This window comes from Canis lupus, chromosome 4 (assembly GCF_011100685.1).
Source record: "Canis lupus familiaris isolate Mischka breed German Shepherd chromosome 4, alternate assembly UU_Cfam_GSD_1.0, whole genome shotgun sequence".
Classification (NCBI taxonomy): domain Eukaryota; kingdom Metazoa; phylum Chordata; class Mammalia; order Carnivora; family Canidae; genus Canis; species Canis lupus.
In genome coordinates, this window is record NC_049225.1 from 36,137,203 (window position 1) to 36,161,462 (window position 24,260).

General features: G+C 39.5%; 1 protein-coding gene across 1 annotated transcript in view; it reads left to right on the forward strand.

Annotated features, from left to right (window-relative positions):
• The first annotated feature begins 5,514 nt into the window (after positions 1 to 5,514).
• Positions 5,515 to 24,260, forward strand: part of DCP2 (decapping mRNA 2) — a 49,454-nt gene continuing 30,708 nt past the window's right edge. Inside the window, exons 1-3 of the mRNA XM_038534602.1 lie at positions 5,515 to 5,689; positions 20,566 to 20,717; positions 23,831 to 23,958. Coding sequence (XP_038390530.1) covers positions 5,637 to 5,689; positions 20,566 to 20,717; positions 23,831 to 23,958 — 333 coding nt within the window. The 5' untranslated portion in view covers positions 5,515 to 5,636. The remainder of the gene's footprint in view (positions 5,690 to 20,565; positions 20,718 to 23,830; positions 23,959 to 24,260) is intronic.

Below are 24,260 nucleotides of genomic sequence, written 5' to 3' on the forward strand. Positions count from 1 at the left end.
ACCCATAAAACAATCAATGTGATTCATCATATCAGCAAGAGAAAAACCAAGAACATATGATCCTCTCATTAGATGCAGAGAAAGCATTTGACAAAATACAGCATCCATTCCTGATCAAAGCTCTTCAGAGGGTAGGAATAGAGGGAACATTCCTCAACATCTTAAAAGCCATCTACGAAAAGCCCACAGCAAATATCATTCTCAATGGGGAAGCACTGGGAGCCTTTCCCCTAAGATCAGGAACAAGACAGGGATGTCCACTCTCACCACTACTATTCAACATAGTACTGGAAGTCCTAGCCTCAGCAATCAGACAACAAAAAGACATTAAAAGCATTCAAGTTGGCAAAGAAGTCTAACTCTCCCTCTTCACCGATGACATGATACTCTACATAGAAAACCCAAAAGTCTCCACCCCAAGACTGCTAGAACTCATACAGCAATTTGGTAGCGTGGCAGGATCAAAATCAATGCCCAGAAGTCAGTGGCATTTCTATACACTAACAATGAGACTGAAGAAAGAGAAATTAAGGAGTCAATCCCATTTACAATTGCACCCAAAAGCATAAGATACCTAGGAATAAACCTAACCAAAGAGGTAAAGGATCTATACCCTAAAAACTATAGAACACTTCTGAAAGAAATTGAGGAAGACACAAAGAGATGGAAAAATATTCCATGCTCATGGATTGGCAGAATTAATATTGTGAAAATGTCAATGTTACCCAGGGCAATTTACACGTTTAATGCAATCCCTATCAAAATACCATGGACTTTCTTCAGAGAGTTAGAACAAATTATTTTAAGATTTGTGTGGAATCAGAAAAGACCCCGAATAGCTAGGGGAATTTTAAAAAAGAAAACCGGGATCCCTGGGTGGCGCAGTGGTTTAGCACCTGCCTTTGGCCCAGGGCGCAATCCTGGAGACCCGGGATCGAATCCCACGTCGGGCTCCTGGTGCATAGAGCCTGCTTCTCCCTCTGCCTATGTCTCTGCCTCTCTCTCTCTCTCTGTGTGACTATCATAAAAAAAAAAAAATACCATGGACTTTCTTCAGAGAGTTGGAACAAATTATTTTAAGATTTGTGTGGAATCAGAAAAGACCCCGAATAGCCAGGGGAATTTTAAAAAAGAAAACCACATCTGGGGCATCACAATGCCAGATTTCAGGTTGTACTACAAAGCTGTGGTCATCAAGAAAGTGTGGTACTGGCACAAAAAGAGACACATAGATCAATGGGAACAGAATAGAGAACCCAGAAGTGGACCCTCAACTTTATGGTCAACTAATATTCGATAAAGGAGGAAAGACTCTCCATTGGAAGAAAGATAGTCTTTTCAATAAATGGTGCTGGGAAAATTGGACATCCACATGCAGAAGAATGAAACTAGACCATTGTCTTACACCATACACAAAGAGAAACTCAAAATGGATGAAAGATCTAAATGTGAGACAAGATTCCATCTAAATCCTAGAGGAGAACACAGGCAACACCCTTTTTGAACTCGGCCACAGTAACTTCTTGCAAGATACATCCACAAAGGCAAGAGAAACAAAAGCAAAAATGAACTATTGGAACTTCATCAAGATAAGAAGCTTTTGCACAGCAAAGGATACAGTCAACAAAACTACAAGACAACCTACAGTTTGCGAGAAGATATTTGCAAATGACGTATCAGATAAAGGGCTAGTTTCCAAGATCTATAAAGAACTTATTAAACTCAACACCATAGAAACAAACAATCCAATCATGAAATGGGCAGAAGACATGAAGAGAAATCTCACAGAGGAAGACAGAGACATGGCCAACACGCACATGAGAAAATGCTCTGCATCACTTGCCATCAGGGAAATACAAATCAAAACCACAATGAGATCCCACCTCACACCAGTGAGAATGGGGAAAATTAACAAGGCAGGAAACCACAAATGTTGGAGAGGATGTGGAGAAAGGGGAACCCTCTTGCACTGTTGGTGGGAATGTGAACTGGTGCAGCCACTCTGGAAAACTGTGTGGAGGTTCCTCAAAGAGTTAAAAATAGATCTGCCCTATGACCCAGCAATTGCACTGTTGGGGATTTACCCCAAAGATACAGATGCAATGAAACACCGGGACACCTGCACCCTGATGTTTCTAGCAGCAATGTCCACAATAGCCAAACTGTGGAAGGAGCCTCGGTGTCCATCGAAAGATGAGTGGATAAAGAAGATGTGGTTTATGTATACAATGTAATATTACTCAGCCATTAGAAATGACAAATACCCACCATTTGCTTCAACTTGGATGGAACTGGAGGGTATTATGCTGAGTGAAGTAAGTCAATTCGAGATGGACAAACTTTATATGGTCTCATTCATTTGGGGAATATAAATAATAGTGAAAGGGAATATAAGGGAAGGGAGAAGAAATGTGTGGGAAATCAGAAAGGGAGACAGAACGTAAAGACTGCTAACTCTGGGAAACGAACTAGGGGTGGTAGAAGGGGAGGAGGGCGGGGGGTGGGAGTGAATGGGTGATGGGCACTGGGGGTTATTCTGTATGTTGGTAAATTGAACACCAATAAAAAATCAATAAAATAAATAAATACCCCATCTTCCTCTCCCCTTCAGCAAAATAATTCTATAGTGTGTGTTTTACCCTGGTCTCCAGAATCCTCCAGCTGGGTCAGCTCCCATTACCCAGTGCTAATTTCCCTGATAATAAACCATTTTTTGGCTTTCTTTCCTTTCTGACTCACCACCTGCTCTGCTATCATTCTTTCCTGGATCACCTTCTGCATAAACTACTTGGACTCAAATCCTTTTCTCAGGGTCCACTTCCTAGGAAACCAAACTAACACTTGTAGTGTGCCAGGGAGATTGAATAAAGCAAATAGAAGACTCCTGCCTGTGCTACCCTACTTGGCTCCCAGAACACTTACAGTTTGGTCTGAAAGGATTTTCTCTTTAGAGAATTTGACCAGCTGGAAAGAAAGACCTATGGATATTGATGCCATGTGTTCCCACTGGAGGCAGACTGCCCTACAGTGAAGCCATCAGGAAACAAGTTCGACCTACATGCTGGAAACTTCCAATCAGCTTTTTAAAAAAATATTTTATTTACTTATTCATGAGAGACACAGAGACAAGGAGATACAGGAGAAGCAGGCTCCATGCAAGGAGCCCAATATGGGACTCGATCCCCAGACCTTGGGATCACGCCCTGAGCTGAAAGCAGACGCTCCACCACTGAGCCACCCAGGCATCCCTCCAATCAGCTTTCATAGCACTTAACTCCAGTTTTTTAGTTATGTACTTTTTTTTTTTTAGATTTTATTCACTCATCACACACACACACACACACACACACACACACACACACACACAGGCAGAGACCCAGGCAGAGGGAGAAGCAGGCTCTATGCAGGGAGCCCGACGTGGGACTGGATCCCAGGACCCCAGGATCACTCCCTGAGGTGAAGGCAGGCACCAAACCACTGAGCCACCCAGGTGTCCCGTACTCTTTTTTTCTAAAGATTTTATTTTTATTATCTATTGGAGAGACAGAGACAGAGAGAAAGAAAGCATGCACACAAGTTGTGGGGGGGCGGGGAGAAGCAGAGGGAGAGGGAAAGCAGTTTTCCTGCTGAGCACGGGGCTGAATCACAGGACCCTGAGACCATGACCTGAACTGAAGGCAGATGCTTAACCAACTGAGCTACCCAGGTGCCCCTAGTTATATACTCTTAAGTTTGAGGGAATAGTTGAGGACCACCAGAAAACTCCCAGTATGATAGATGGAGACCAAATTAATAGCAAAAAGCAGCTGAGAGGAAGAAAAGACTATTCAGGAAGAAGAAAACTTCAGAAATATATTGGTTTTTGTTTTGTTTTTAAAGAGGAAGAGAGGGGCAGAGAGGGAATCTTATGCAGGCTCCACGCTCAGCACACAGCCTAACACAGGGCTCGATCTCATGACCCTGAGATCATGACCTGAGCTGAAATCAAGAGTCGGTCGCTTAACTGAGTCACCCAGGTGCCTCTAAAAATGTATTGTTAATATCTTCATAGGGACAAGAAATCTATGAAGCAAGGCTATGACACCACCATGAAGAAACATTTGAAAAACAAGAGAAAACTCCAGAAAAGTAAAAACAGAATATGGCTGGAAGATAGATTTGAAGAGTTCTCCAATAAGGTGCAAAAAGATGGAAAACAGATGAAAAACAGGAGAGTAAAATAGATGCTAGCAGGATTCTTTATACCAAGTTTGGGTTTGAGCATACATCAGAAGCTGATATAGGGGAGTTAGCAGAAGGTAAATAATAGGAACCTGCTCACATCTGAACAAGAGAAAATAAAACTTGGGCAGCTGTACAGGCCGAGGATGGAGGCAGAGGTACTGGTTCTGCAGCTCTTGCACTAATGAGGAGAAATGAGAACCTGTTGTAATGACAAAGGACATTTATCAAGAAAAAGATGAAAGATTAAATGGTAGAATGAATTAAAGTCGTGAGTGAGCAGGTGTGCGTGTGGGTTGCTGTGGAGCGGATATAAAAGGAGGTCGGAGCCCAAACGGGGGGCGCCTGGGTGGCTCGGTGGTGGAGCTGTGCTTCCAGCTTAGGTCACGACCGAGGGGTTCTGGGTCACGTTCCGCATCAGCCCCCCAGCAAGGAGTCTGCTTCTCCCTTTGGCTAAGTCTCTCATGAACAAATAAATGCAATCTAAATACGTAGATAAAAAACTGACTAGACCTAGATTTTTCTTCAAGATCCTAAATGGATTGGGCTCCACTAAGCAGCATGAGGAATCACCGAGGAGCAGCAGGTTGGAGTGGCGGAGGAAGTAGACGCAGATCCCGAGTTCAGGTGCAATCGGAATTTCCTCAGATCTCACGAGGTGTCAGAGACTGGGATAAAGTTTTGTCTGGGTCGCCTGAGGAGAGGCAGAGGTAGGTCACCAGGGAAAAAGAGAACTCCCTTCAGGTGTTTGTAGTCAAAGGAGGTACGGCCCTTGGCGAGGCCTGAAAGGAATGGGGCGACGACGGGTACCTGTGCGGGACACTCGGCGACGGTAATCGCACACGCGCGCCGCGCAGGACCGTCCTCGGGGCTGGCCCTGGAGGACCGCGAGGGCCTGCCTAGTCACCGACGGGCGGCTCAGACCCCGGCAAACGTGCGCGAGGAGCCGCCCGGACCCGCCGGGAGCGCAAAGGCGGCTCAGCGCGCGTGCGCGGGCCCCCCGGGCTCCGAGGCGGCGGGAAGCTGGTTTTCTGAGCAGCAGCCGAGCTGCTTGGAGACGGATTGGAGACGACAGACCAATAAACAGACGCTTCATTGGCCTCGCGTGCTCGGGCTCCGGCTCTCCAGCTGCCTATTGGGCCTTTCAAGCAGAGCGGGGGCGTGACTCCCGCGGCTCCGCCCCGCGCTCTGGCCCCGCCCCCGGGTCCGGCTGAGGTCGCCGGACGGAAGCGAGCGGGTCCCGCCTCTTCCCTCCGCTCGTCGTCGCCGGAGACGCCGCCGCCGCCGCCGCCGCCGCCTGCGCCGCCTGCGCCGCCGCCGCTGCCCGCTCTCGGGAGAGCCGGAGTCTCCGTGCCGCACCCTCGGTCCCGGCCGCGCGGAGCCGGGATGCCCTGCTCCTGCTGTGGGTCCTCATCATGGAGACCAAACGGGTGGAGATTCCCGGCAGCGTCCTGGACGATCTCTGCAGGTACCGCGTCGCCGCGGGCCGCCCTGGCCCCGCCGTCCCCTCCTGGTTTTCCCCCTCGTTGGCCGACCGCGGGGGCCGCTGCGTCTCGGCACCCTGCGCGCAGCCTTGTCCTGGCTCTCGGGTCCCGCGGCTGCACGCTGTCCCCGCTCGCCCCCGGTCGGGCTGCCCCGCGCTGTCCTTCCGCCGCAGCCCCGGGTCCTCCCTCGCAGGGCGCCGGGATTTCCTCATTTTCTCAGCTCCCCAACTCTGGCTTTCCTGCAAGTGCAGCCGCTGCACCCGAGCCGGGCTCTGGAGCGTTTCTCGTCTGCTCCCTCTCCCTCCCATTGTTTTTTTCTGCCTCTGACTTTTATAGACCGTCTTCCCCTTCTCCCTCTGTCTCATCCCTCAGTTTTGTCCAAAGACCTCAGGGTTTTAAGTCTTATTCCTACGCTCCCGGACCTACGCAGGGAGCAGATTCAAACTTACCTTTTCGCCCATGTGTTCTTACGTCCGTGGCATTTCCTAAATTGTTAGAAATTATTGTCTTGAACATGAGAGACTCCTAACTCTGGGAAACGAACTAGGGGTGGGGGAAGGGAGGGGAGGGGGGCGGGGGGTGGGGGTGCGGGTGACTGGGGGACGGGATGAGCCCTGGGGGTTATGCTAGATGTTGGCAAATTGAACACCAGTAAAAAATAAATTTATAATAAAAAATAATAAAAAAAGAAATTATTGTCTTGTTCATTCCCAAACTTGTCACTGGGAGGGGGGGAAATCGAGAGTTTTCTTTCATCCTTTAATTTTCCTTAAAGGAAATTCTCAGTCGTCAGCGTTTTAACTCCTGATACACTAATACAAGAGGAGTTCTTTGCATTCTTCCCTCTTGTGAGCGATGATTTCAGATAGCCAAACTTAGGAGAAATGCACTTAAAATATTTTTTTTTTTCCCGAAGTAAAATTTTTGGTGCAGTAATACCCTGCGTTGTCGCTGGCTAAGTGCATTGTGAAATAAATTACAATTGAGTAAAAAAGCTCTGGTAAAATAACATCTTTTCAAGTACATTTACAGTATTTATGTGTAGACGTCTTTTAATTGTTGTTTTGCATTCACGCCTCCGTTTTTTTCTTTTGGATGAGAAGGAAAGAACTAATGTTGCGGAGGTATTGTTATATGCCAGGCATTGGGTGCTCCCTTCACACATAACGTTTTATTTAATCCTCTGAACAACCTCTGTTTGGTAGGTGCAGTTATTTTCATCTGATAAACAGAATCGTTTTGTAATTTACTCAAGGTCCTATTTTTGGTAATTTAGAAACTCAAGATTTGAAACCTAGGCCTTTTTCTCTCAGTGCCTGTGCTTTTTCTCTCCTACCCCAGGTAGATGGTACTGAAAGTCAAGTCTAACATTTTAAACCTTACAAAAGTACATGTAGATAAGTAAATAGACTAATTTTTAGAACTAATAAGAATGTTGCTGTGCTTTGGTGATGGCATGATTATGATTTTTGGGATTTGATCAATTCAACCTTTTTTTAAAAAAAAATATTTTATTTATTCATTCATGAGAGACAGAGACAGAGAGAGAGAGAGGCAGAGACACAGGCAGAGGGAGAAGCAGGCTCCATGCAGGGAGCCCGACGTGGGACTTGATTCCGGGACTCCGGGATCATGCCCTGAGCCAAAGACAGACCCTGAACCACTGAGCCACCCAGGTGTCTCAATTCAACCATTAAAAATGCACTTATTTTTCTAGATCCCAAATTTCATAAGAGAAATGATGTATGTATATCTGTGTGGATAAATGACTGGACAAATATGTACGAGAAGTGGGGTTACAATTTTTATTTTTTTATTTTTCAAGATTTCCAAGATTTTTTAAAGGGGTGTGTATTTTATAGTTAGGAAAAAAGTAAAGATGACTGTGTTTGAAAAGGTGAGTAATAGTATGTATGGATTAATACGGATACAGATTAAACAAAAAGATAGGTAATCTTTTACAGGCATCTAAAATAATCCTCCTACTAGCGTGGGTTTATTTTGTATACTATGCAGGATTACATCTTTTAAAGAAGTCCTAGCAACCATTATGAAGGTGATTGATTTTATGTAGAACCTGTTTACTCACAAAATAATTGTGTTATATAAACAATACGTTAAACATCTGTTGAGTGTTAATGATTCTTGGTTTTCCATTTTCCAGTGAATGTATTTAAGCAATTTTATACAAATCTTTTGGAATAGGGTAACATTTTTTTCCTTTAAGAAAGGAGAGTAACATTTTTGCAATTATTGTGTTTGGCTATATAAATAAGGATTATATGTTTAAAAATCAGGGCTAGCTATTCAACTAATAAACCAAATAACCATTTCTTAAAACTTCAAGTTTTAAAAATAATGCTATTTAAAAGTTTGTATTATAATATTTTGTTGATTAAAGATTTTTAATGTAAACAATTCAGGCTTTTTTGATTGTGGGTTTTTTAGAAATAAATTTACTTACAATTTATGTTTAATTTCTATAAAAATGAAGCTTAAGTGGAAAAAGGTTAATTTTTCTGCACTCTTGTTCTTTTAAGTACCTCTTGATTTATGAGTTTGGTCTTGACTCTTGTTTTTATGTTTTCACCAATTCCGTTTATTATTAGCATATTAAAGAGGTTTTTTGTTTTTAATAATTTTTGATAAATTACATATTCTTGCTAATCTTGTCTACTTCATTGATCATATAGTAATAATTTTTGGAGAACTGTAAAATTGACAATGATTTTGATGTGAAGAATTAGAGTGGGAGACCATGTTTTTAAGATGTGACTTTGTAACCATTAGACTGCTTATAATCTAAGAGGTGGAATGTTATTTTTCAGATGGTTTCATATGTAACATTTCGTTTACTTGGATACCCTGCAGCCATTAGAAATTACTAAGGCAGTTAGCAAACAGTAAACTAGGGAAGATATTTTTGTCTTGAAATGTGTACAGTATACTATTATTGAGCATAGTAATCATTTGATGCCTTTTTTTTTTTTTTTTTTTTTAAGATCTTATTTATTTATTCACGAGAGACACACACAGGCAGAGGGAGAAGTCCAGAATCAGATTCGATCCCAGGGCCCCAGGATCACGCCCAGGGCTGAAGGCGGGCGCTAAAACGCTGCCATGATGCCTTTGGTTAAAACAAGCTTTTAAATGTGTGTGTATGTGTATGTACAAGAAGAGTGAGAGAATATATATCAAACTGAAAAACACTAGTTATTTCTGGATAGAATAAATTAGAGGAGAGGAAGGAAAGACTGTTGTCTATACTGTTCTAGTGAACATTCTAGTAAACTTGTGTGTAAAATGTAAATCTCCATTTTATGGTGATATTTGCCTCTTTTGCACCATGATTTTTGACGTTAAGTGAAAGATTTTTTCATTATTTAAATTAGCCTATTAAATACTTGAAAAGCATATTTTTAAAGTTAAAATTGATAACTACAACTTAAGTGGTTTCTTTTATTTATATTTTTATCTTTTTGAAGATTTTATTTATTCATGAGACACACACAGAAAGAGGCAGAGACACAGGCAGAGGGAGAAGCAGGCCCCATGCAGGGGGCCTGACGTGGGACTCGATCCCAGGTCTCCAGGATCATACCCTGGGCCAATGGCAGCGCTAAACCGCTGAGCCACCTGGGCTGCCCAGTTGTTTCTCTTTTAAAGACGTACTTGGAGTTCTTTAAAAACCCCTTTAAGAATTAAATGGTGAGGGCAGCCCGGGTAGCTCAACGGTTTAGCGCCACCCTCAGCCCAGGGCGCAATCCTGGAGACTGGGGATCGAGTCCGACTTTGGGCTCCCTGCATGGAGCCTGCTTCTTCCTCTGCCTGTGTCTGTCTGTGCCTCTCTCTTTCTCTCTCTCTGTCTCTCATGAATAAATAAACCCTTAAAAAAAAAAAAAAAAAGAATTAAATGGTGAGTCCACTCTAGTGTTAAAAGGAGAAAGGTATTTACTGGCAAGTAATGTTGCTGCTGTTTTGGTGATTGTGTAAGTAATCAAATAATTTGTGCCCATCTTCAGGTTGCCATTTTAGTGTTCAATTCCGCAGCATTTTTGTACTAATCATAGTTCTACTGATGTTTTTATCTGTAGGAAAATTGAAACAATGACATTTTGTGAAGTGGAGAAATTTTTCCCATAACATAACAGTGAAAAGCATATATGTATATACATATTTTTATTTTTTAAGATTTTATTTATTAGCGAGGGCACATGTGCATGAGTGGGGTGAGGGGCAGAGGGAGAAGTGAGTAGACTCCTCATTGACCAGGGAGCGCGATTTGGGGCGCAATGTGGGACTTTATCCTGGGACTCCAGGGTAATGACCTGAGCTGAAGGCAGACCTAACTGATTGAGCCACCCAGGTGCCCCTATTTTAATTTTTTTATTTTTAGTAATCTCTGCACCCAATGTGGGGCTTGAACTCACGACCTGAGATAGAGTCACATGCTCCTCCAACAGAGCCAGCCAGACATCCTGGCACACACTTTTAAATCTTTAAAACAGAACAAAAATATTCACAGAATGAAAGCATCAAAGTGTAATTTTCATGTGTTAAAATAAAATTTTGGTTTTCTTTGTTCCTTTTTTTTTTTTTTTTTTTAGAGAAAAAAATGCATGGGTGTGTGTGCTCACAGTGGAATGATGTAGGGTGGGGACAGGGAGAGGAAGAGAGAGAATCTTAAGCTCCATACACAGCCCACTGTAGGGCTCCGTCTCATGACCCTGAGATCATGATCTGAGCTGAAATCAAGAGTCTGTCACTTAAATGAGCCACCCAGGAAGCATCTTTTTTCTTATAAAGTGTCTTTAAAAAGCCAGCTTTTATGAATGGATAAAGAAGATGTGGTCTATGTATACAATGGAATATTCCTCAGCCATTAGAAATGACAAATACCCACCATTTGCTTCGATGTGGATGGAACTGGAGGGTATTATGCTGAGTGAAGTCAATCGGAGAAGGACAAACATTATATGGTCTCATTCGTTTGGGGTATATAAATAATAGTGAAAGGGAATAGAGGAGAAGGGAGAAGAAATGGGTAGGAAATATCAGAAAAGGAGACAGAACATGGAAGACTCCTAACTCTGGGAAACGAACTAGGGGTGGTGGAAGGGGAGGAGGGCACTGAGGGGGGGCACTTGACGGGATGAGCACTGGGTGTTATTCTGTATGTTGGCAAATTGAACACCAATAAAAAATAAATTTATTAAAAAAATAAAACCAGCTTCTCTGGGTGATGGGCACTGAGGAGGGCATTTGACAGGATGAGTACTGGGTGTCATAGTATATGTTGGCAAATCGAACCTCAATAAAAATATTTTTAAAAAGCTTTTAGCTGTTAAAAAGATGTACTCATGTAAGGTTAAAAATCAAAGAGTACAAGTGAAGTTATAAAAGAAAAGCAGCCGTCTTCTTCCCTATCCCTTTTTATCTCAGTTCTGCTCTCCAGACTTTTACCTGTTTAGTGTTGAATTTTTCTGGTAGATAATTCAGTATTTTAAAATATAGTTGGACAAGTTTCTTTTTATCAACTTCAGGTGTTAGATTGAGAATTTAATTAACCTTGGTAGATATTAGGTGAGAGTTTAGTTAACCACAGGTACTGTTGCCTTTGCTCTACTTCTGATACAGTTATATTGCTATTCTGTTTTTTTTTGTTGTTGTTCTTTAATATTTTATTTGTCAGAGAGAGCGCGCGAGAGAGGATGCAACAAGCAGGGGGAGCTGCAGGCAGAAAGAGAAGCAGGCTGTCTGCTGAGCAAGGAGCCCATTGTGGGACTGGATCCCAGAACCTGGGATCATGACCTGAGCTGAAGACAGACGCTTAACTGTCTGAGCCACCCAGGCATCCCTTATGTCACTATTTTAAATTGTTCTGTTGGTTACCTTTGTGACTTTTTATTTCTGCTTTATGAACTTATGGACAGCATATTGAGTCTGTATTTGATAAGGTGAGGCAATCAATGCCACATCTTTTCTTCCTTTTCCTTTTTTTTTTTTTAATTTTTATTTATTTATGATAGTCACACAGAGAGAGAGAGAGAGAGAGGCAGAGACACAGGCAGAGGGAGAAGCAGGCTCCATGCGCCGGGAGCCCGACATGGGATTCAATCCCAGGTCTCCAGGATCGCGCCCCGGGCCAAAGGCAGGCGCCAAACCGCTGCGCCACCCAGGGATCCCCTTCCTTTTCCTTCTTAACACATTCCTTTAGCTTCTATTCAGGTGAACTTAAAAATTGGTAATGTGGGCAGCCCTGGTGGCTCAGCGGTTTGGCGCCGCCTTCAGCCCAGGGCATGATCCTGGAGACCCAGAATCGAGTCCCACGTCGGGCTCCCTGCATGGAGCCTGCTTCTCCCTCTGCCTGTGTCTCTGCCTCTCTCTCTCTCTTTCTCTCTCTCTTTTTCTCTCTCTCTCTCTCTGTCTCTCATGAATAAATAAATAAAGTCTTTTAAAAAATTGGTAATGTTTATGTTCTTTTGTAACCTTATGAGGGCTGTTAGACTTTTTACTATTGGTTGATTGCAAAAGCTGAACAAGAATAATAGCATTTGTTATATGATATAACTAGGTACATCTTTTTCACAGTAGAGGCAAGTTTACAATGGCTAGGATTTTGTTTCTTTTCCCTCTAGCCATAGTTAGGAAACCCTGGTAAAGATCCCGAGAGAAAATGCCAAAATGAATTCTCCTTTCTTACATTCTCTAATTGGTCAAAATGATGCTGCCTTTTATAGTTTTTTCTTTTGCAGAAAGAAGCATATGCTTTCTTCATTATTCCCTCATTCTTTTTTTTTTTTTTTTTAAGATTTTATTTATATTCATGAGAGAGGTAGAGACACAGGCAGAGGGAGAAGCAGGCTCCATGCAGGAAGCCCGATGTCGAACTCGATCCCAGGACTCTGGGATCACCCCCTGAGCCGAGGGCAGAAGCTCAACTGCTGAGCCACCCAGGTGTCCCCCTCATTCTTTTTTGTTTATTTATTTATTTTTAAGATTTTAAGTAATCTCTATACCCAGCTTAGGGCTCTACCTCAACCCCAAGATCAGGAGTTACATGCTCCACTGGCTGAGCCAGCCAGGAGCCCCTCTTTCTGGCTACTTTTTTCTTTTCTTTTCTTTTGATTTTTTTTTTTTTTTTTTTTTTTTGTTGTTGTTGTTGTTCTGAGTTTGGCTTTTGCTTAATATTTGGATTATGATTCTCTTGTACATTTACCTCTCTTCCCCAACACATTCAAAATACTTTCTCCCCTCCACCTGTCTGCTCCTTTATTATGTCCTTAGTCAGAATTCTTTTTTCCTGGAGCATGCTGTCTTGGAGACCTCCCTACCGGCTCAGTCAAGACTGCTGGTTCCCTGGACTTGCCAAACAACTGGCCTGCTAGAATTCCCTTTCATGGCTCTCCCAGGTTGTATCTTTTATCTCTTAAATCTCATCTTTTATGCTTTCTCGGTTTTCATTCTTGTTTTGCCAGTGCGCATTCTAGAGTGATTTCCTTTGAGGGTGTTACTAGGAAGTAAACTTCTGAGTCCTTATAGGACTAAAATGCCTGTTTCTCTTCTCACACTTATGCTCTCAGGTGGTCCAGGATTCTAGAAGATAACCTCAACACTATCTTCAGGGCCAGTTTTTAATTTTTATTAATTTTTATTTTTTTTAAGATTTATTTATTCATGAGAGACAGAGAGAAGCAGACATAGGCAGAGGGAGAAGCAGGCTCCCTGTGGGGAGCCTGATGCAAGACTCCATCCCAGGACCCCAGGATCATGACCTGAGTTGAAGGCAGACACTCAACCACTGAGCCACCTGGGTGTTCCAGGGCCAGTTTTTTAATGTAAATTTTTCTGTGTCATGCCTTAGATTTTCCTTTGATGTTGGATGATTTTTTGTTACTGTTTCATATTTAAGATGAGACTATAAGGGGCTTATTTATTGATAGGCTTCTCTTTTATGTGAGTGGATAGGGTGTTAGCTCTTACACTTGGAATCCTTGAAAACTGGTTTTGCTTTGGGGTACCAACACCCAAACCTATCAGCTAAAGTTAGAAAAGAACCTCAGGAGTTGTTCTTCCTTCCCCCACTCTTATGGGAGAAACTTCTGATTCAAAGGAGTGAAAGAAGAGTAGACCATCTTCTGTTACATAAGTGGACCTTTCTCTTCCCCTCTCCCTTTTTAAAAATGAAAGTAGAGCTGACACAGTATTACATTAGTTTGAGACATATAGTAAGTGATTCGACTCTGTTATGCTCACCGTAAGTATAGCTGTCATCTATCTACTGTACAAATGCTATTAAAATACCATTGACTATATTCCTTATATCGTACCTTTCATCTCTGTGACTTGCGCTTTCCTTTACCCATTTTGCCCATCCCCCTAATTCCTTCCTCTGTGGCAGCCATATTGTCTCTGTATTTATGGGCCCGTTTCTGTTTTGTTTATTCATTTGTTTAGATTCCAGACATAAGTGAAATCATACAGCATTTTTCTGAGTTGTTTCACTTGGCATAATACTCTTTAAGTCCCTCCATGTTCTTGCAAATGGCGAGTTCTTATTCTTTTTTATTGCTGAGTGATGTTCCATTGTAAATATGTATGTACATATGCACATATATATCCTCATTGTATATTGATGGGCACTTGGTTTGCTTCTATATCTTGACTATTGTAAATAATGCTACAATAAACATAGGGGTGTGTATATCTTCTTGAATTGGTGTTTTGTTTTCTTAGGGTAAATACCCTAAGAAATTATGGAATTATTGGTATTTCTATTTTTTTAATTTTTTGAGCAACCTTCAACTATTTTCAACAGTGGCTGCACTAGTTTAAATGCCCACCAACCATGCAAGAGGGTTTCTTTTTCTCCACATGCTTGCCAGCACTTATTTCTTGTCCTTTTCATTTTGGTCATTCTGAACAGGTATAAGATGATATTTCATTATAGTTTTGATTTGCATTTCCCTGATGATGAATGATGTTGAACATCTTTTCATGTGTCTCTTTGGCATCTCTGTGTCTTTGGAAAAATGTCTACTCATGTCCTCTGCTATTTTTAATCAGATTATTTTTTGATGGTTGTGTAAGTCCTTTATATATTTTTGGACATTAACCCTTTATCAGAATATCTTACATTCAGTAGATTGTTTTGTTGTGTTGTTGATGGTTTCCTTTGCTGTGCAGAAACTTTTTATTTTGATGTAGTCCCAGTGGTTTATTTTCTGCTTCTGTTTTCTTGTCTGAGGAGACATACCCAGAAAAATGTTGCTAAGTTCGATACCAAAGAAATTACTGCCTATGTTTTCTTCCAGGAGTTTTACAGTTTCATGTTTTACAGTTAGATCTTTACTCCATTTTGAGTTTATTTTTGTGTATGGTGTTACAAAAGAGCCCAGTTTCATACTCTTGTATGTAGATATCCAGTTTTCCTAGCACCATTTATTGAAGAGACTATCTTTTCCCATATATATTCTTGGATCCTTTGTCATAGATTAATTGACCTTATAAATATGGGCTTATTTCTGGGTTCTCTGTTCCATTGATGTATGTGTCTGTTTTTGTGCTAGTACCATACTATTTTGATGATTATAGCTTGGTGGTATATCTTTTTCTTTTAAGATTTTATTTATTTATTAGAGAGAGTAAATGAGCATAAGGGAGAGGGAGAGATTTTAAAGCAGACTCTGTGCTCAGCGCAGAGCCTGATGTCGGGCTTGATCCCACAACTGCAAGATCATGAACTGAGCCAAAACCAAGAAAGCAACCAACTTGCCTAGCCAACTGAGCCACAAGGTGCCCCTCTTATTTATTTATTTATTTATTTATTTATTTACTTACTTACTTACTTACTTACTTACTTACTTTACTTACTAGAAAGAGAGAGAGAATAAGCCTGAGCAAAGGGAGAGGGGAGAAGCAAATGCCCTGCTGAGCAGGGAGCCTGACACATCCCAGCTTGCTATATGTTGAAATCTGAGAGTGTGGTATCTCCATCTTTCTTGTTCTTTCTCAAGAAGACTGACTGTTGAGGATCTTCTGTGGTTCCATTACAAATATTAGGATTATTCTACCTCTGAAAAATGCTATTGGTATTTTGATATAGGAATTGCATTAAATCTATAGATTGCTTTAGGTAGTCTGGATGTTTTAAAAATATTAATTCTTCAATCCATGAGCATGGAATGTCTTTCCATTTGTGTTGGCTTTAATTTCTTTCATCAGTGTTTTATAGTTTTTAGGGTATAGATCTTTAACCTCCTTGGTTAAATTTATTACTAGGTATTTTATTTTTTTTGGTGGAGTTGTAAATGAGATTTTCTTTCTTTTTTTCTTTTTAAAGGTTTTATTTATTTATTCATGAGATACACACACACAAAGAGGCAGAGACTTAGGCAAAGGGAGAAGCAGACTCCCTGTAGGGAGCTTGATAAGGGACTTGATCCCAGGACCCCAGGATCACGACCTGAGCCAAAAGCCACCCAGGTGCCCCTGTTTTCTTATTCTCCTTCATTATCAGTGCATGAAATGCAACAGATTTCTATATATTAACTTTGTATCCTGTAACTTTATGAATTCATTTACTTCTAAGGGTTTTTTTTTTTTTTGTTGTTGACTCTTTATAGTTTTCTGTGTATATCTACATACATTGACAGTTTTATTTCTGCCTTAACCAGTTTTGATGCCTTTTTATTTCTTTTTCTTGTTTGCTTCAACTAAGCCTTTGAATACTGTGTTGAATAAGTGACAGGAGTGGGCATCCTTATCTCATGTGCCCAATCTTAGAGAAAAAAAAAGCTTAGTTTTTCACCACTGAGTATGATATAAGCTGTGGATTTGTTATATATGGCCTTTATATGTTGTGGTATCCTTTCTCTAAATCCACTGTTTTTTTTGAGTTTTTATCATGAGTAGATGTTGAATTTTGCCAAATGCTTTTTCTGCATCTGTTGAGATGATCATATGATTTTTATCCTTCATTTTGTTAATGTGGTGTATCATGTTGGTTGATTTGTGAATATTGAACTGTCCTTGCATCCCAGGAGTAAATCTCACTTGATAGTGGCAAAGATTCTTTTTATATATTGTTATATGTAGTTTGCTAATATTTTGTTGAGGATTTTTGTGTCTATTTATCAGGGATATTGGCCTATAGTTTTCTTTTGTAGTGTTTTGGTATCCGGGTAATGCCTCGTAGAAAGTATTTGGAAATTTTCCTACTTGTATTTTTTGGAATAGTTTGAAGACAATTAGGTATTAACTCTTTAAATGTTTGGTGGAATTAATTTGTCAATCAGTCTAGTCCTGGACTTTGTTTTTTGGGACTTTTTGGATTACTGATTCAATTTTGTTACTAAGAATCAGTCTGTTCAGATTTTCTGTTTCTTCCTGATTCATTTTTGGAAGATTATAGGTTTCTAAGAATTTATCTGTTTCTTCTAAGTTGTCCGGTTTGTTGGAATATAATTTTTCATAGTAGCCTCTTAATCATTTGTTTTTCTGTGGTGTCAGTTCTTATTTTCTGATTTTATTTATTTGGGTCTTTTCTATTTTTCTCTTGATGGGTCTAAAGGTTTATCAATTTTGTTTGTATTTACAAGGAACAAGCTCTTGGTTTCATTGATCTTTTTTAGTTTATCATTTATTTGTGCTCTGATCTTTATTATTCCCTTTTTTTCTGCTAACTTTGGGTTTGTTCCTTTTTTAATTCCTCTAGATGTAATTAATGTTAGATTGTTTGAGATTCTTCTTGTTTCATGAGCAGGCCTGTATTGCTATAAGTTTCCCTCTTACAGCTGTTTTGCTACATCCTAAAGATTTTGGACTGTTCTATTTTCAGTGTTACTGGTTGCCATGTATTTTTAAATTTCCTCTTTAATTTCTTCTTTGACCTATTGGTTGCTTAGTAGCATGTTGTTTAGTCTCCATGGTTTGTGTTTTTCCTAGTTTTTTTTTCCTTTTATTTTTAAATTTTTTATTAAAGACTTTATTTGAGAACGTGTGTAAGAGCTGGGGGGGGGAGGGGGGGCAAAAGGAGAGGGAGAGCTGACACAGGGCTTGATCCCAGGACTGAATCTTAACCTGTGCTGAAGTCAGACACTTAACTGACTGAACCACTCAGGTGCCGTTGTAGTTTTTTTTTCTTATAATTGAGTTCTAGTTTTATACTGTTGTGGTTGGAAAAGATGCATGATATGATTTCAGCCTTAAATTTACGGAGACTTGTTTTGTAGCCTAATGTGTGATCCATCCTGGGAAATGTTTCATGGGTACTTGATAAGAATGTGTTTAAAAAAAAAAAAAAAAGGAAAAGAATATGTACTCTATTATGGTATGGAATATTCTGTATGTATATGTTAAGTCCATTTGGTCTGTTGTGACATTCAAAGACACTATTTCCTTACTGAATTTTTTTTTTTTTTTTTTTTTGCCTGCATGATCTATCAATCAGTATATGTGAGTGGGGTGTTCACATTCCCTGTTGTATTACTGTCAATTTCTCCTATGTCTGTTAATACTTGCTTTATTTAGGTGCTTCAGTGTTGGGTACATATATTTACAATTGTTATATCTTTTTTTTTTATTGATACTTTTACCATTAGGTAATGCCCTTCTTTGCCTCTTGTTACAGTATTTGTTTTGAGGTCTGTTTTGTCATATATATATATATATATATACACACACACACACACACACACACACATATATATATTCCTGGTCTCCCCTGCCCCACTTTCATTTGCATAGACTATCTTTTTTCCATCTCATCACTTTCAGTCAATAGGTATCTTTAGGTCTGAAGTAAGTCTTATGTAAGCAGTGTATAGCTGAGTCTTCTTTTGTTGTTGTTTGTTCTGTCACCCCATGTCATTCGTTTGGAGCCTTTAGACCATTTACATTTAAAGTATTCTCCAATATATATAAAAAATAATATTAGTAATTCTCAATGGACTATACTACTCAGCCATCAAAAAAAAAAAAAAAGCTTGCCATTTTCAACAACGTGGATGGAACTAGAGGGTATTGTGCTGAGTGAAATAAGTCAATCAGAGGGGTACCTGGGTGGCTTGGTGGTTGAGAGTCTGCTTTTGGCTCAGATCCGGATCCTAGGGTTCTGGGATTGAGTCCCACATTGGGTACCCCATGGGGAGTCTGCTTCTCCCTCTGCCTGTCTACATCTCTGCCTCTTTCTCTGTGTCTCTCATGAATAAAGAAATAAAATCTTAAAAAAAAAAAAAAAGTGAATCAGTTAAAGACAATTATATGATCTCATTCATATGGAATTTAAGAAACAAAACAGGAGCATAGGGGAAGGGAAGGAAAAATAAACAAGATGAAATCAGAGAGGGAGACAAACCGTGAGAGACTCTTAATCATAGGAAACAAACAGGGTTGCTGGAGGGGTGGGATGGGGGATGGGGTAACTGGGTGATGGACATTAGAGTGGGCATGTGATATAACGAGCACTTTGTATTATATAAGACTGAATCACTGAACTCTGCCTCTGAAATTAATACTATATGTTAATTAGTTGAATTTTAAAAAGCTGAAAATTAATTATTGGTAGGTGTATACTTGCATTTTGTTAATTGCTTTCCAGTTGTTATGCAGTTGCTCTCTGTTCGGTCTTCTTGCTCTTTCCTTGTGCTGAGGACTTTCTTTGGTGTTAAATTTGGCTTTCTTTCTTACTTTACTGTGCCTATTACAGGTTTTTGGTTTGTAGTTACCCTGAGATTCATATATAACCTCCTAAATGTATAGCATGCTTCAGTTGATCACTTCAGTTTGAACACATTCTAAAAGAATTCCATTTTTACCATTCCTCATGCTTTATGTATATGTTGTCATATTTTACATCTTTTTGTTTTGTGAGTCTCCTTAACTAATTTTTTAGATACAATTGATTTGACTACTTTTGTCTTTCAACCTTCATGTTAGCTTTATAAGTGATTGCTCTGTTACTTTTAGTGTATGTTTGCTTTTACTCATGAAGTTTTTTTTCCTTTCATAATTTTTTTTTTTCTAATTATGGCTTTTTCTTTTATACTTAGAGAAGTCTCTAGTATTCTTTAAGGCTGGTTTAATGGTGTTGAACTCCTTTCACTTTTGTGTCAGTAACTGTTTATCTTTTCTTCAATTCTGAATGATAATTTTGCCAGGTAGATTGTTCTTGGTTGTAGATTTTTTTCCTTTCAGCATTCTAAATATGTAAGCCACTCGTTTTTGGCCTGCATAATTTTTGCTGAAAAATTAGCTGTAAATCAGTGGTTGAGCGCCTGCCTTTGGCTCAGGGAGTGATCCCAGGGTCCTGAGATCAAGTCCCACATCGGGCTTCCTGCGGGAAGCCTGCTTCTCCCTCTGCCTGTGTCTCTCTGCTTCTCTCTCTGTGTCTCTTATGAATAAATAAAATCTTTTAAAAAAATGTAATACTTTAAAGATGAAGCAGCTAACATCATTCCTGTTTGAATGAATGAATATATTTGTATATATTAGAAAATGTTAGCAATCATGAGAGGAAATCCTACTGAAAGTTGTTTTCTTGTTCCCCTTTATATGAGCTCTTAAGATTATCTTTGTACTTGTTAACAAAGGGTAAATGGCCTCTTAAAATCTGAGTGAGATAACTGTGATAAACTTTTTTTTCCCCAGACTCTTCTTCCCTGTGCAGCATTAGTATAGGGGTGAACATAGCTGCCTTCCAGACTCCTCTTCCTGTAGTAATTTCCCCCCAATTTTGCCTCCTTGATCAGCCCTGCTCTTGGTTTCTTTTTTATGTTGGTGGGTCAGGGATGAGGTAGTTAAATAGATTAAAATCATTACGGTTTGTAAATGTAATTTAAATGTTTTTTGTTTTTGACAGCCGATTTATTTTGCATATTCCCAGTGAGGAAAGAGACAATGCTATCCGAGTGTGTTTTCAGATTGAACTTGCCCATTGGTTTTACTTGGATTTCTACATGCAGAACACACCAGGATTACCTCAGTGTGGGATAAGAGACTTTGCTAAAGCTGATATCCTTTTTATTACTATAATGACTGTCTTCATTATTGCTAATAAAATATTTTAGCACAGATTTCCTTTTGATTGTCTTTGAGATTTAAAACTTATTAGGTAAACATACTTGATTTCTAAAATTTGTCAAATATAAATAGTAGACAGAATTTAATAGTATTTTAATTTTGATGTAGAGGATTCCTTGAAATGTATATGGTGATTAGAATTAAATTTGATTTTCTCTTTCAGAAATAACCAACTTATTTCTAGAACTGATCTGTTTTTTACTTCTTGCTGTTCCATTTAATCAGATGATCTTTATTTTTATTTTTTAATATTTTTAAAAGATTTTATTTATTCACGAGAGACACAGAGAGAGAGGTAGAGACGCAGGCAGAGGGAGAAACAGGCTCTATGCAGGGAGCCCAATGTGGGACTTGATCCTGGGTCTCCAGGATCACGCCCTGAGCTGAGTGAAGGCGGTGCTAAACTGCTGAGCCACCCGGGCTACCCCAGATGATCTTTATTTTTTAAAATATTTATTTATTTATTTGAGAGAAAGAGAGCATGAGTAGGGGAAGGGGTGGGAGAGGGGGAAGCAGACTCCTCACTGAGCAGAGAGCCGAGGTGGGGCTTGATCCCAAGACTCTGGGATCATGATTTGAGCTGAAGGTAGATGCTTATTAACAAACTGAGCTACCTAGGTGCCCCAGTCAGATGATCTTTAATCAGATTGCTACCTTTCGGGATAGAGATTCTTAAATAATTATTGAATACTTAATATGTTAAAAGCAATGTTTTTAGTTTTGTGGCTAATACAAAGAAGTCTTTGTTTTCAAAGGTCTTTTTCTCCTATTTACAAATAAGATAGAAGCTTGTTTGTTATAAAAGATAACACTTGAAAATTCAAGATTTTTTTTTTATAAATTTTTATTTATTTATGATAGTCACACAGAGAGAGAGAGAGAGGCAGAGACACAGGCAGAGGGAGAAGCAGGCTCCATGCACTGGGAGGCCGACGTGGGATTCGATCCCAGGTCTCCAGGATCGCGCCCTGGGGCAAAGGCAGGCGCCAAACTGCTGCGCCACCCAGGGATCCCGAAAATTCAAGATTATTATAATTATTTTTAAAGATTTATTTATTGGGACACCTGGGTCGCTCAGTGGTTGGGTGGCTTAGTGATTACATCTGCCTTTGGCTCAGGTTATGATCCCGGGGTCCTGGGATTGGGTCCTGCGTCACACTCCTGTAGGGAGCCTGCTTCTTGCTTGGCCTAGGTCTCTGCCTCTCTCTCTCTCCCTGTGTCTCTCATGAATATATAAATAAAATCTTTTTTAAAAATAAAGTTTCTATTTTCTATTCTTTTTCTTTACCCACAAATTCACTGTATTGTGCTAGAATTGGAGTAAGAATGAAAATAGTCATTGTACTTATTAACCCCCTATAATTTTCTTTGAGCTCCATGAAATAAGCCCTCCCTTGTCCAGGTCATTGTAGAAAATGAATGAAACACTTTGTTCTAATGACTGTTACCCATAAAACATTTTTGAACAAGGCTAAGGAATATTATGCTCAAAATGGTATTCAAGAAGCTTTATTTGGTAGGATAGGTTAAACCATAGAATGGGCTGTCAAATAACTTGAGATCATAGCAATAAGGTCCTAAACCATAGTAGAGGGACTACAAAGAAAAGACTGAAGAGACATTTTAGTTCCGAAATGATCAAGCTGTTTGATTAAATAGGAAGAAGTCAATGAGGAATCAAAAAGGTTATCATCTAAGATCATGGTAGGATTTTGGAGGGAGATTACTGTCTAAAATATATCTAGAGCAGATTTTTCATGTTTATGCAAAAAATGTCAGTTTTATAAAAAGGGAAAGTAAAAAAAACTGGATTTTTTTCTTAATGCATATAATACAAGTGGACATGTGCTTCAAATTCTTACTTTCTTTAATCAGTGTAACATATATTTTAGAACTACAATTGACCCTTGAACAATATGGGCATTGGGGTCCTGACATTCTGTGTAGTAAAATGTGTGTATAATTTTTGACTCCCCAAAACTTAACTGCTAATAACCTACTATTGACCAGAAGCCTTACTGGTAAAATAGTTGATTAATTCCTATTTTGCATGTGATATGTATTATATACTGTATTCTCAAAGTAAACTAAGCTAGAGAAAAGAAAATGTCATTAAAACCATAACGAAGAGGAGATACATTTACAGTTTTGTACTGTACTTACTGAAAAAAAAATCTGCATATAAGTAGACCCATGCATTTCAAACCTGTGTTGTTCAAGCATCACCTATACTGTGTAAAGGCCCAGTAACTTGGGATACCTGGGTGGCTCAGAGGTTGAGCGTCTGCTTTCAGCTCAGGGCGTGTTCCCAGGGTCCTGGGATCAAGTTCCACATCAGGCTCTCCACAGGGCCTGCTTATTCCTCTGCTTACGTCTCTGCCACTCTCTGTGTCTCTCAAAAAAATAAAATAAAATAAAAAATCTAAATAAATAAATAAATAAATAAATGGCCCAATAACTTGGGATATGACCTGAGCCGAGGGCAGACACTTAACCAGCTGAGCCACCCAGGCTCCCCTTAAAAATGTTTTAATTATATAAGCAATTAATTCATGTACTTGGTAAAGACATTCAACAGTAGAGTGGTGGTATAATTCATCCCTAGTGTTAACCACTTTTTACTTGTTTTGATGGTTTCTACTTTTCACTATTGTATATGTATACTGTACTTTTGTTTCTTGCTCTCATTTAGTATGACTAAGAGACTCCTGAGTGAGACTAAGTATTGACTCCTGATGTGGTGAATTCGACTCAGTATTTGACTTGTTCACATGGTCCTGAATTTATTCATGTTAACTTGGAAATCTAAGACTTTGATTATGCAAAGCTTACCTGATCTGTGTCTAGGCTAAATGCAGAAGTTAGCAGTGACTTGTTCAGGAGAAAACCAATGTGGGGAAAAAAGCAAGGAGGAGAAATTTAGGTGAGGATTTGAGTAATTTCATATAATATTCATAAGTTGTTTTAAGTAGATTTCTATCTGTATATAATAAGTACTTAAGCTGTATTTAGAGAGAAAGGAGCTTCCTTAACACTATGTATACTCTTCAGTCATTGTCCGTTTTTGCTGCCTCAAGGTGAAGATGTGGAAAAAATTTTGGATGAATGGAAGGAATATAAAATGGGAGTACCAACCTATGGTGCAATTATTCTTGATGAGACGCTTGAAAATGTGAGTGTAATAAAAGATTTTTAGTGCAACCATCAGCTCTTTTCATCTTATTTGTAAAATATATGTTATTTATATAATGCTCTAAAGTGAGGTTTTAAAATAGACTTTTAGTGCTGAAAGGCCAAATATTGCATATTTTGTCTGCATTCTGGGTCTTAATATTTTATAATTGTAGTATGACTTATTGCAAAGAAATGTCATTTAATTGTTGAAGAAATACCTTAAAATGAGCAGAATGCCTTTCTTCACACTAGTAGTATAGTCAGACTATTGGAAGATATCAAAACCAAGAACTGTATAAA